The sequence below is a fragment of the Mytilus galloprovincialis genome, chromosome 9 (assembly GCF_965363235.1).
Source record: "Mytilus galloprovincialis chromosome 9, xbMytGall1.hap1.1, whole genome shotgun sequence".
Classification (NCBI taxonomy): domain Eukaryota; kingdom Metazoa; phylum Mollusca; class Bivalvia; order Mytilida; family Mytilidae; genus Mytilus; species Mytilus galloprovincialis.
In genome coordinates this window covers 25493049-25507763 of record NC_134846.1, presented here as the reverse complement: position 1 = coordinate 25507763, position 14715 = coordinate 25493049, and the positions used below count along the sequence as shown (strand labels likewise).

The window sequence follows — 14715 nt, the reverse complement described above, 5'->3', positions numbered from 1 at the left end:
TTTTAGTGCATGAGGACGGAGATTATGTGTCATAGTCCGTGTCGGCGTGAACCACCGACGTTGACACCTTAATTCGACAGGAAATTTCAGATTTAAAGATTTTCACTAGTGTAATATTCTGAATTTTATTTTAAATAATGATAATAAGCTAAAATAAATTATAATATTTGATATTACTTTTGTAAATTTATAAACTATTGTGAATAAACCATTGGTTAAATTTCGATAAAAAAAAATATTGTTGATCTCATCCATATACTAATAAAAAAACCAAGAAAATTACCTTTGGAAAAGTGAAATATTTGAATAAAAAAGTACACTTAATAGCAGTGGCGGACACCCCCCCTTTTTTTGACGATCAATGCATTTGAATAGGGACATGTAGTTGGAACCCCGACACCCTTTTTACCCCGTGCTAAGAACCCCTTTTTTTAAATGGCTGGATCCGCCCCTGAATAGTATGTTTATTTTTGGTAATATGAATGTATGGAAAAGCATGTTGTATTATATTCAGATATTTTTGCAAAATAATTATACATTGAACATGTTGAAGTTTTCTATTTTGTAAAGGTCATTCGTACACGTTCATTTGTATATAATGTACTTTGTATATCTCAACAATGTAAGCAATACTTAAATGTCGCTTCTCTATGAGACGAGACCTTTTAGCTTTGAAAATAAACATGTTACTAGTTTCTGAAAAGTCCTTTAGGCTTGACGATCTTCACATCTAGCTCGGCAGAACGGAACAGCTAAGTGATAACGAAATAGACAGCTGTCTGTTTCAAACATTAAATTTGCCATGGACAAATAGCTGCTAAATAAGAATCAATGTTGATTTCATGTTCGTTTCATCAAATGTCCATTTCCCGTTATCAGACCATATATATTAAACTGTCGAAAGTAAATTACTAAGATTTTATTACTACAAATCACTGACAGTTTTGCCTATTTTAATCCGAAGCTAAAAGCTCGAAACCTATTACGTAGAAATGCAGTTTATGATCACGTAAATCAAATTGTTATGCTTTGTTACAAAATAAACGTTGTGTTTTGATTGCTTATGATTAACAGTGATCAACGTCATAATGTAGTGGCGGATCCAGGGGGGTGGGGGGGGGGGGGTCCCGGGGGTTGGAACCCCCCTTTTTGGACGATTAATGCATTTGAATGGGAGCATATAGTTGGAACCCCCCTTTACTCTGGGGTGGGACCCCCCTCCTTTTTTTTTTTAAAGTCCGGATCCGTCCCTGTAATGATTCTAGACTGCTGTGCATTTGTTTGTGTAAAACATATACTATACATTTGATATTTTAAATTAATTGATGGTTAACCAAACTCTGGACTTTAATCCCACGTCCCTTGTTGTCAACTCTCTTGTTAGGTCTTATGAAGGAAGGATTAGTTGTGTTATAAGTCCTTCGGGTTTTTTTCTTTTTTTCATCATAAAAATTTTAACATGTTCAAGGTCATCGAAATATCATAGTTAAATATTTAACTTAAATCAGAATTACTCATTTAATAAATGTGAAGAGACCAAGGTCAACATTAAAACCATAAGGAAGACCGATGATAACGTGCGTAAAAGATATAGACAAACAAATTAAATACAAGACCACCATGCTTGTAGTGAATTATGTTTTGTATAAACTATGCCGTTGGTTTCTCTTTTGAATTTATTCAAATTTTCTCATATCGTGACCTTTTATAGTTATTGCTGATACGAGTTTTGTTCATTGTTGAAGGTTGTGCGATGATCAGCAGTTGTTTGCGTCATTTAGTATTCGGTAGATGGTAAATATCTTAATAATATTTTTTTTTCATACACGACAATAAACAAAATATCTAATGACCATATACCAGTGATAAATTTCTATGTGACATAAGTAAAACATCATGTGATATTTAGCGTTCAAAACAACAAAAATCACAAAAATGGTTACAACACATGAATCCGAACCTTGTTCAAAATGTATTTTTACAAGTATAACACATTTTTTGTTCTCTTTTACATAAGTCCAAATGTAATATCAGTCAATCATAAGATAAATTTGTGATTGACACAAAATCTTGAATTCGGAATTTTACAGGTCAAGTGGGAAAATTGACGAAACCTTTGGACGATCAATGCTTTGAATAGGGACATGTAGTTGGAACCCCCACATATTAGATATTTTCTGATTTGGAATGGGGTTAAAATAAAGACAGAGAAATTACTTTAATCTATGTTATGAGAGACATGTTCGCTGTTTATCATTTATTCACAAGTATACCAAACATGATTTATATGGCGTCATTTTTCTTACAACTTGGGTTTGAAAATGGCAGATAAATGAAATAGATAGTTAGGAATTTCAATAAAATCCTTTGGCCGGAAATGAGAAGAGTTTAGTTAAATGCGATGTTGTAGATTTAATTCATTTAGTAAATGACATATCACTGATACAGACTGTTATAACATCTAACGTCTGCATAAAAGCATGTGTCCCTGACGCTGCTATTTTTCCTTGACCTTGAGAAAGAGTCTGAAAGTCACACACACAATATTTACCTACTGTCAATAATAAAAGCAGGAATAAACTCCAAGAGACATATGATGGACAAGTCTAAAATGATTCATTACTTTATCGGGACTAGTGATCAGGGAGCATCTTAAGATTATTGAACTTAATAATTATGTGTATAAGGTTATGGACGTTGATAAAGTGATACATCTTAAAACCCAGATCATCAGGCAGCACGTCATTTTCGCACAAATATTTAGAATGCTGTATGCATGATAGTGTTATTATGATGCGAGTTAACGTTTGATGAACTTGATCATAGGAACGCTCATAGTTTGTTAACTGACTGAAATATGCAAAGTGAGAAGTCGCATGGTATGGTAAAGTAGAAAAACACATAATACGTGAAAATGAGACCAACAGCATATGACATATCAAAGACGAATAAATATAGAATTTAAAAATTGATAAAATTATTTGGAGGTCAAACATTATTGAGACCTCAGCCCATCGAAACAAAAAAACCAAAACAAATATAGATTCCAGAGTCTGGAAATCGTGAACCAACTTTTCAGAAACACCGAATTATCTTAAGGACAAAACTTATGAGAATATACCCTAGGATGTCTTAGACTCTGTACACCGACCAGTTTACATATCAAGTATTTTCGTATATCAAACATATTTTTCAAGGAGCTGACCTTATACTACTGTTAAATTCTTAAGTTTTAACAAGACTACTTGAACGTGCATTTGTCGCCTTGACCATACGACCCCGGGCATACGACGTACTTGCGCTGTCTTTATTCTAACCGTATCATGTACAAGTACGAAAAAACATACTAGATACAAAGAAATCCTGATATATTAACGTGTTCACTGGAAAAGGGATGACTTGTAAAGCATTGAGTGAAATATTGATTTTCAACATTTTAAAAGCTTACCTTTTTTTGCTTGTCATACATGCTAGAAATGGTTTAAAATACGGCTCACTAAATAAAATGTCATGGTAAAAAAGGAAATACTGGCGACCAAAAGACATTAAGAGGTCATTTGAAGGTCTTCAACAATAGACTTGAGTCTTGATGGTCTTTACCAATAGATTCTTATTTATGGACAGATATTTAAAATGTCAATTTTGTCGTACAAAGCGGCATAACTCTAGACTTTACTGGGACTGTTTTTACGAACAGGATAATGAGGATTGTTAGAACGAATTTATGATATTCAGGAAGATACCAAAGAAGAAATCAAAACTCATAAGTCGAAAAAAAGACCGACAAAATCATGGCAATGGGAAAGTTCCGTTTGAGTAAGCTTATTATTACAAATGTACCTCAAGTTATCCATAATTAACACAAATCTTTAAATTTGCTCATCGTAAACTCAAACTCGCTAGTCTTCTTTTGGTGCTGTCAAATTAACCACTAGCTATGTATAATTTGATCAATAGTTTCTTTTTTTTTTTTTTTTGTTGCGATTGCAATATAACATATATAATTTTAACTACATGATATATCTCAATGATACATGATGGTGCGTCAGTCATTACACAATATATCAAAGAGACCTTACAAGGGGCTGTTCAATATCACAATGATGTGTTTTGATGACAATTATAAAAATTAAAAAAAGACTTTTTTTCTTTGAAGGTTACCAAAACATTCAATTGATCGATTATTGTTTGCTTTACATCCAGTGACAACATTTCTATGCATGTTCGGACGATTCCGAACCATTGAAGCGTACAATAAAGGAAAGACAAAGTTATAATGACACGTTTAACAGAACTTTTCAATTCACAACTCGACCTAGTACGTATAGTTACAGAAGAATGAGCTAATTGAGAAATTTCCTTATTACTGGTGCGTCTGAGGACAAGTCCATATTCCTGATCGATACACATCATTCCAAACAATTTCATATCAAATAACTCATATTACATTGTTCTTTAGTTGTCTCGTTGCAATATTGTCCCAGGCTGTACGGTGACCTATAGTGTTTCATTAGTCATCATAACACATCTTATTTTTATATTTAATGGTGCATGAATAGAACATTCGTGTCCTTCTCCTGTTCTAGTATTTTACGATATAATTTGGTTGAAATGCACTACGAATTTTTATTCCAGGGGAGCTAACTCCATAATTTGCTATCATTCTAACAAAAAGTTAACTTGATATTCCTCGAAATACTGTGGGTATCATCGAAAATGAATTATTCGTTGAACATTTTAATTCTTGGTTCACCCGTTACCACGAAAATTGGTATCCAACGAATAATACAAATCCACAGTACCCGAAACGCAGAAACGAAAAAGTCTACTATTCCTAACTCAGTGCGAGGGTAGCTTAAAAAAGGATGGTTAATGAAGGCGATTTGTTTCGGCCATGTTTTGATTTTTTTCCGAGTGCCTAAGTCTTACATATCTATACTACTAAAAGAAGAGACCAATGCCAAACAGCCGCAACTCCTCTAAAACAAAACAAAGTCGTAAATATTTATGATATGATGTATGACCAATGTTTTTTCAACTGATAGGGCGGAGCTTACGGTTTAATTTGCATAGGGACAGTTTATTTGAAGATGTGTGTGACAAGGATGATTGCCGTTATAATTATTACTGATTTCTCATCACCTATCAGTGTCATCAAAGGAATTTACAAAACAATGACTGGACACTTCATTGATGAGTTTATCATAAAACACCCATCTATAGATGGACTGGTTTATTATGAGCGAACAGGTTAAACTCCGCCCAGTCAAGTGAAATAAATCGAGTAATATAAATGTAGTGTGTTGTACTTCCTAAAATTGTCTTTTTACCATCTTTTGTTTCCAACGAAAACGCCAAATTTTGAGAAAATATCCAAATTCGTAGACCGTATCAACATGCTTCGATTTCAGAGATATTAGCCAAAATCTACATTTTACCCTATGTTCTATGTTTAGCAATGACAGCCATCTTGGTTGATTTTCCAGGTCAGTAAGCACAGCTTTTAGACTAGATACCCAAATGATGAGTGTGGTCAACTTTAGCCAAATTTGGACCAGTAGCTTCAGAGGAGAAGATTTTTGTAAAAGTTAACGATGGACGACAGACGCCGGACAAAAGTGATTATAAAATATCTTGGCCCTTTGGGACAGGTAAGCTAAAAACCATAGAAAACTAAAAGACTAAGCAAAATGAACCCCACCAAAAACTGAGGTTGATCTAAGTGCTCCGGAAGGGAAAGCGGATCATGATTCACATGTGACACCCGTCGTGTTAATGATTATTATTCTTCAACCTCTGATGGAGTCTTCGAGATGAATGAAGAAAACTGTGGTGAACGATTTACTCCTACGAATGTGAGGGCAGAGAAAAAGTTTGTCAATATGATTTTTTTTAATAGATCTATGCGTTAGAGATATTTATAAACAATTTTCAAATATAATATTGAATATCAAAATGTGTACACATGACGTTCTTCATATGGCATCTGAAATATAAAAATCTGAACTACAAAACAAAATTATTAATTAACATACAAAATGTTATTAAATTGACAGCGATTGAATTTTGTTAATAAATATATTTGTATTGATGTCAGAAAATTTGTTTTCTCTGTTTTTCATCATATACAATAAAAAAAAATGAATTGAACAGTTGACATTTAAAAATATTAATATTAATGTTCAAGTAAATCCTAATATACCAACGAATGGTGTTGTGAACCGAAAAAAAAATACTTGCCAGACACAGTGCTATAACAAACCTAAAATCAATTTGGTTTACATGGAAATCCTTATTGATTTATATTAGAAAAAAAAACATTAGTTTTAAAATAGAAACTGGCTCTTTCATTCGCTTTTTCCGTAATTTTGCTGTTATTTTATTCTTTTTCGCACATTTTAGAGAAGCTCAAACAGTTGCAATGCAAAAAGATCCTATCAATTCATGCTAAGGTACACTGTAACATAACTATTATAAACGAGCTAATATAGTACCATCTCAAACTCAGATTTCAGCAGATTCATATAAATTAGTTTGCATAGTTAAATATAAAAATCATAGGCGGATCCAGGGGGGGGGGGGCAGGCCACCCCCCTTTCGTGGGAAAAATTTGGTTTATTATATAGGGAATCACTGATGCATGACTGGAGTGGGCCCCCCTTAGGAAAAGTTCTGGATCCGCCAATGAAAATACTGAGAACGAAACAATAACAATCATTATAAACGAGATAATGTATTAATATATATTTATATATATATGTACTATGCAATGTATACATGTTTTGTCAATGTAGTTATTTTGATGTCTGAAAAAGACTAGAATTATTAGTACATTGCCCATTGTTGACCTTGAACTGGTGGTTTATCAGAATCGTCAAATGTCGGCTGAATATATCCAGACGAAGCCCCGGATGAAGATGATTCGGAATCGGATTCGGAATCATTACTACTACTGTTGTCGCTAGGTCTCTCGGTTCCGAAATTTATTACTCCAGTAACTGTTTCATATTGTAGCGATTTCTTCTCACTATCAGATTTTCGTTTGCTACTTTTTCTTTTTCCTTTTTTAGTATCAATAACTTGCTTGCTATATTCGTACGATGGAGGACCGTGTGATGGCATTTGTATCACACGTTCAATGACTTCTCCTTCCGGCATTGACCCTCGTACAATTTGAGATCCACTTATTGGTCTACCGTGAACGCTCGGTCGGTCGACAACGCGAGTTACTGTAGGATAAGCATGTCTCTCTCGTACTACGGTAGGTCTTTCGACCATTTGTGTTACGATTGGTTGGTCATGCTGGATGCTTCGAATGACAGGTTTATCAACTACCTTAGTTGAAGTCGGATATTTATGAAGCTCTTTGGCGACAAATGGTCGTTCCTGGACATTAGTTACAATTGGCTCGGCATGTTCAACAGTTCTAACAAGTGGCTGTTGTACTACCCTTGTTGAAGTCGGATATTTATGAAGCTCTTTGGCGACAAATGGTCGTTCCTGAACATTGGTTACAATTGGCTCGCCATGTTCAACAGTTCTTACAAGTGGCTGTTGTACAACCTTTGTTGACGTTGGATATTTATGTAGCTCCTTCATGACAACAGGCCTCTCTTGATAATCAGTAACCACTGGTTCCCTGTGCTCAATTGTTTTAATGACTGGTTTCTCTACCACTCTGGTAGCCGTTGGATATCTATGAACCTCCCTAGCAACGACTTCCCTCTGTTGGACATCTGTCACTAGGGGTTGGTCATGTTCTACTGTTCTGATGACTGGCTTTTCTATAACTTGTCTAGAAGTTGGATATTTATGAAGTTCTTTTGTAATCACTTGTCTTTCTTGGAATTCTGTTACTATTGGTTGGTCATGTTCTACTTCTTTTACGACAGGAACGTCAACCTGTTTGGTAATTACTTGTTCAGGGTGTGTAACCTCTGCAATAACTGGTTCTTCGACAACTTGGGTGGCAGTCGGATATTTATGAATGACTTTCACTACGACTGGTTGCTTTTCAATCTGTGTAATGACCGGTTGATCGTGTGTTATTTCTTGTATGACTGGTATCATTTCCCTCTGAATGAGTTGTTGTGGTTGTTTTCTAACCATTTGTTGTTGGACGATTGGAACTATTTGTTTTTCATCGTACTCGATCTCACTTGGGGAGGTCACTTTGTATTTCCCGTCACCATCTTCATCTCCAAAATTAATCATTTTTCCCTAAAAAAAAATAGTTCATCAATAATTTAAGAATCTTTAGAGAACAAACTCATATAATCCTACCACTCCCCATGTAAATCTTGTAAATGGAAAATCTCAGTTACTAGTACCACTTTTATGTCTTTTTTTTTCAATAGCTTTAACCTTGACCTTTGATATGGTGACCCCAAAACCAATATTGATAGTCTTGCAAGTATTGGTGATGATATATCCAAGTAATTTGTAGTATTTTATCTAGCATTCGGTAAACCACTTCTCTGCACAAACTCCAATCTAAAACAAATTACTATGACCTTGACCTTGACCTTGACATTATCTCTAAATCATAAAAAAAATGGTTTCTGCCAAAGTTTCGTCCATGAAGGCTTAACAACGATATTTATGGTAAAACCGTTTAACTCTGACTGAAGATGATATCTGCCAAAAATACGTGCTTTTTCAGTAAAATACTGAAAAATAAAATAAGAAATTTGCTTTGGCTACTGTAGTTCGGTTATAAACAAATCCTCTGCCCATATCAAAAACCAAGGTTCATTTATCAGTGCAAGTCGGAAAATTTCAAAAAAAAATTCACGCTGGATACTGTACTGTTAATATGTACGTAAGGTGCGTTAAGGAAGGTAAATTTGGAGCAAAATACAAATCATGAGGGGTGAACTAATTTAAGTAATAAAGTGTCAAGTTTGAAATCAATTTTCGTTATAATAAAAAGTATTGAACTGTTGTTTTTTGTGGTGTTTTTTTTCTCACACAACAATTACCCTTCAGTTACAGTGTGAATGCAAACAGCATGAAGGAAATTTTCTTACGGGAAAAAACATGTAAACTTTGGGAGTTATATAGGGTCAAAATAGTAGCACATTCCTATTCTACGTAAAAATGAGAGCCTTGTGTATGCTATTGACCCAAGCGTACTGTTTAATCTGACCTACCTTTTCTTCATATCGAGGCACATCCACCATTTGTACTTGTCTATTGAATGAGGGTCTGAAAGCAGAAGTGATGAAAATAACTGCTGTGTATTTGCAATATCAATTTTAAATGTTCTGCTAGATACTATACACAATGATCATGAACGGTTTTTTCAAACATTTTTAATACCAAAAGAGTAGTTTACATTCGTTTTCTGCTCATTATTCATACTAAAAGCTACGTGTAAACCATGCATTCGACTCTGCATTTAACAGTATAAGGAAGGTCCAGAATTTTTCATTTTCGTTCTGGGTTGAAACTGCGCTTATCCAAGATTCGCCGTGTAACTATAGGCATTCTAATAAATCATTATTAATTATAACCTTTTACATAAATGTCCGTTTATATTATTTATATACACATTTTCGAATTCTTTTATCATGCTGCTCGCAAAAAAAGACCATATAAATAACTGCACCTTATTCCGCAAGAGTGTAATGTTGTTTTATCATTCATAGGGGGTTTAGAAGCAATTTTTATTACAATTTGTAATTTTACATTATTTATTATTTTTAGTCGGTAAAAGAGATATTCGGACAAAGCGGCATAACTAATACCAAACTGGGTTTGTTTTAACTAAAATTCTTCTTTTGCTATGTGTAACTGACTCTTTCTTGGTTATTTAAATTCTCTGTTAAGGTAGAAAACATTTAAACCCGCTGCATTTTTATGCCTGTCTTAAGTCAGGAGCCTGTTGCTTTGTGGTTGTCGTTTGTCAGTGTGGTTTGTATGTGTTTAACGTTTCTCGCCTTTAATTTAAACATATTTATTTATAGTGGATTGGGAAACACGTTAATGAATCCCTTTCCACTTTGCGGGTGTGGGTGCGAGTGTTGCTCTTTTTCAAAATCTATAAGGTTGTCTCTCCTAACATAATTCAGCCATTTATCGTCCCCTTCTGGTGAACTTTCGTCGTTTCCTTAAGATCATACTCGCAAATGATGTCAAGGGAGACCCGAAAATACAGTCCCTGAAATTTTCTCCCCGGAAGGAGATCGACCCAGGAACCATTGTGTTTGTAGTCCGATGTACTAAACACTAAACCACAGCCACAGGCACTTGTCTCAGAAAAAAAATCCCATATACCTTAATATAAAGGTATATAGGGGGAAAAAATTCTGAGACGAGTGCATGTGACCACAGCGCTCCTTTCTCGACTTTAATATGGATTAGAACACTGATTTTCCTGTTCAAATTGTTTTACACTAGTCATTTCACTGACCAACATGAGCAGAATATATTGTATGTATTCCTTATATAGTTAGATCATCCAAGACAAGAAAACAAATTCAAATTAATCTTGTGATTAAACTAAAATTTGACATTTTTGTAATGTAAACTCTACTTACCCAATTGTATTAATATCTGGGGAAAAAAATTAAAATCACAATTAAAAAAATATTATTCTGCATATATATCAGTTATAATGTACAGTACCTACAAAATTAATGTATTTAACACTATTTATATTATGTAAACCAAATATTCCCCTCTTTAGATAATGTAAAACCTATTATGAAAAAAAAATGAATTCTATTTCTATGGACGACAATCGCTGGATCATCATTGTTCGTTCAATTTTCGAAACTTTAGTGTAAAAAAATCAAGTTTCTAGTAAGTAAAAGTTGGAACTTTTTTGAGTGATCAATTACATCGTATTTACTAATATTAATATTGTGCACCACCTTCTATTATGGAGTTGGCCTTATTAACAGTATTCCTGGGGCATTTGAACCATAATGTTTAGTCTGTTTTTTGAACTCAGATCTACAAACTTTTGTTCTCTATACAATTTAGTGGTGAACTTTTTAAGTTTAGACATATTTTGAAATGTTTATTTTTCGTTTAAAAACGAAAAACTACAACTATATGCAATTTTATACTACAGGCCTTCGATAAATGACATGCACATATGGATTGTATACTTGTTAGATTTTTTTTTTTATGCCTGATGATAAGGGTTTTTTCAACGACGATGACTAACAATGAGGGTCTTGCAAGGTCGGTATTCAGTTTTATGTCTGATTGGTAAAAACCCATATTAGTTAAGACCCTCGTACAAACTAATATTTCATTTCATGTATTGAATAGTTATCTCGTTTTTTTACAAAATTATATAATATGTCTATCAATATACGATGTTACCCTGAACTTTTGACTATTTTCCTATTTATTGATTAATGGGTATGCTCATATCTAATAATATCCTTACCTCTTAACTGAATAGTGTAAGGGTTGTACATTCTAGGAGTACGATTGTGTGCTTACCTCTTAACTGAATAGTGTCAGGGTTGTACATTATAGGAGTATGATTATGTACTTACCTCTTAACTGAATAGTGTCAGGGTTGTACATTCTAGGAGTATGATTATGTATGGATGAGGGAGCTTTGGAAACTCTCGAAATGACAGATTTTTCTTCTTCCAAACGCTCATGTTCCATTTCTGATCTGGCAACTTTGTGTTTTCCACGAAGCCATTGACGTTTTGGAAACCAGTCGTTCCTGTAACAAAAGAGAAATATATGTTTTTAATACTAGCTTTTAATTATGCTGATTGGGGAATTCGAATACAGCATTTTGTTTTACATCTCATTCTGATTCAGTATCTGTTTAAGAAAACTTTCGAGTTAAATATGTAAAATGTTTTAAACAGAACTGCATCTTTATGTGTCTCATATGCAGCTAATTTTATTAAAACTTGTAAACCTTGTAAACCTTGTCCAAGCTTTGAGTTGTAGCCTTTAATGACAGCGAGCTCAAGTTGTCATAATTTTTACTCCACAATTTATAAATAAATAAACAGCCTCAGAGATATGAAGACATGAAACGTGTTTGCATCGATTGCGTCTACTCGTGGGTCCGATCAGCGCAAAAGAACAATGCTATTAAAATAGCTTGCCAAAGTGAACTTTATGACGAAGAAGACCATTCTTTAGTGCAATAAACAATTAAAGATATATTCACGATGATTTCTAGGTGGAGTTTGATTGCTTGTTACGTTTCTAAAACAATATTACTATACTTACCACACAAGTCCCAGCATACACACTACTAAAGCACCAATCAAAATAAAGAAAGCAATAACAGCAGCCACCACTAAACCAACCACTGGATCAGGATTTGACTCGGCCATCACATCTGTTATAAATTGTTAGCATATCAAATAACGAAATCAGTTAATAGCACACTCACCAAAATTATCGAAAAAAAAACATTTCTCTTTTATTTAGTGGTTTTTGTGTGTGTGTTTGTTTGTTATGTTTGGGTTTTTTTTTTTTAGTATTATTATTATATTGTATATAATGTGAACTCCACAATATATCAAAGCCATTAATCATTTATGTTTCGTACGTTTAATGAGGTAAACAACAGTTTCAGCACTCTTTATGTACCAATCATGTGTTACAACATGGATTATAATAAAAAGAAAAATGTCTATTTTCCCTGAACTACTTCTGGACTTCATTTTTCTGTTTGATCCTTAACTGAAACGTCTATTTCGTTTTTCAAAAATATAAACATAAAGGCATATAGGAATTTTCTTTCTGAGACAAGTGCCTGTGATATCAACACAGAAAGATGGAAAGATATCATGTTTACTGGAAGAGGTGCTTTCTAGTACAAACAGCGAACAGACAAGAGAAGAAACATGGCAGTTTGACTACATAATTTCATAAATTTTTATTCTTCCGATGGCATGAGGCAACCTCCCCCCCCCCTTTACCCTTTTTCCCCCATAAAAATCACAATTTTTATAACCAAGGTTTGGAAAAATGGTGAGGGAAATTGGAGCCTCATACGGTATTACACAGTATACTATACTTAATCTCTGTAAAATAAAAAGATACGACACGAGTTATAAACTTCAAATAAAATAACTTTTAACCCATAACCAAATTGAATGTAAAATATATGTGTAGTTTCATTTTATACGCCAACAACGTGAAAAGTTAATGCATTTGTGATACAAGCATATAAATGGGTACATACATTTTGAAAAGAGATTACAATAATTGTACATATTCATTTCCAATAATAAAAATACATAGTAATACAGATTTTTTTTTAATCTAAGTACCGTTAAATGCAAACACTTATTTTTAAATTTAGAAATATTTAAATTGAAACTAAATACATATACTGAATCACCTTCAAAATCAAAAACCGGTTACTACCTTTAAAGGTTTGTAAAGGTACGCCCATACATTGGAACCGTTGAAGTGAAACAAATCGACTATTTGTGAGGGGAAATCTCAAAATGGTCAATACATTAAACATTAAAGAAAAGGGGATATTTCTTTAATAAGTACAAGAATGACAGAAAGTTTTGGACTGCAACAAGTTTTTAATTCTATCTTAATTCTATCTTATTTTGAGTTGGTCAGTAATCATATAAGTTGGGTTATATAACAATAAAGTTTGAATTCAATTGAATGTATTACCACATTGAAAGGATCGGTCGAATAACCCAAAGGTCATGAAATAGACTGAAAAGATCAATGATGGAATTTTATATATTTTTTACATACATCTATTTACTAATGTGCATGAACTTCGTAGAAACATAACAACTAAAAAGTCACAAAATATTGACCTCTATCTTTTTTCTTAATTACAATTAAAATTTGAGAACCGACGAATCTATGAAATGTGTAATTTTCAGAAAGAAGAAAAAAGGTAAAATGAAAATTCAACGAAATAACATAAAGCAGTATTTGAGTGACGTACACAGATTCATTAACAAATATTTTATCCATGTGATATATGGCATACTTATGTTATCCCATTTAGTATGACATTTTGGATTATTGCAAAAAAATAATGTAATGGTTGTAGGTATTTCTAGGTAGCCTGAAAAGTATAAAGTGACATTCTGGATGTAGAATTACACAGCAATAACTTTTTTCTCTCTTATTCTGTATATAATGACACTACCATATACAGTTCAACAAAAACTGTACATCTATAGCTACAACAATACACAAGAAAACATAAGAGGTCCTTTATCTACCCAGTCAGCTTCAGAGAACAGAAAGTGTCCTGCATACCATGACGATATCTAAGAAACCCAGAAGTTAATTCTCAGAAATGAAAATCATAGATGTTTTGTCCTATCAGCAAATTGTATTATCGGTATGGTAACACATTCAACTCATGAAAAAAGTCCAAGACATTATCTGTATACAATGCCATTAATATTATAAATTCAAAAAGGTTAATTGCAAATCTATTTACCCGTGACTTACCTGGTAAAATAAGTAAAATCAATACACACGAAAGAATATTTGCTGTTGCCATTTTGATTTCGATTTCAAGTCAATACGTCCCAGGTAATCTATTCCCAATAAATGTACATTTCACTGCAACTAATTTCCTGAAATGATGCCGTCCAGTCTCGAAGACTTTGATGTAAAAGGCCAGCAGGAAGTTACACCCAATTTTCAACTGTCCATTCTTTTCACGGTGACGAGTTTTAACACAATATACCCGTATTTAACCCGAAACCAATTATTCGTTCTATT

The 14715-nt window shown here is 33.4% G+C and overlaps 1 protein-coding gene across 1 annotated transcript; it reads right to left on the bottom strand.

Moving 5' to 3' along the window:
• Window positions 1-5873: 5873 nt before the first annotated feature.
• On the bottom strand, window positions 5874-14715 carry LOC143044698 (uncharacterized). Its single transcript, XM_076216778.1, has 6 exons — window positions 14440-14715; window positions 12220-12331; window positions 11517-11695; window positions 10542-10557; window positions 9153-9207; window positions 5874-8220 (listed from the first exon to the last, which is right to left on the bottom strand). The coding sequence occupies exons 1-6, from the start codon at window positions 14489-14491 to the stop codon at window positions 6826-6828; spliced, it is 1809 nt and encodes a 602-aa protein (XP_076072893.1). The 5' UTR covers window positions 14492-14715; the 3' UTR covers window positions 5874-6825.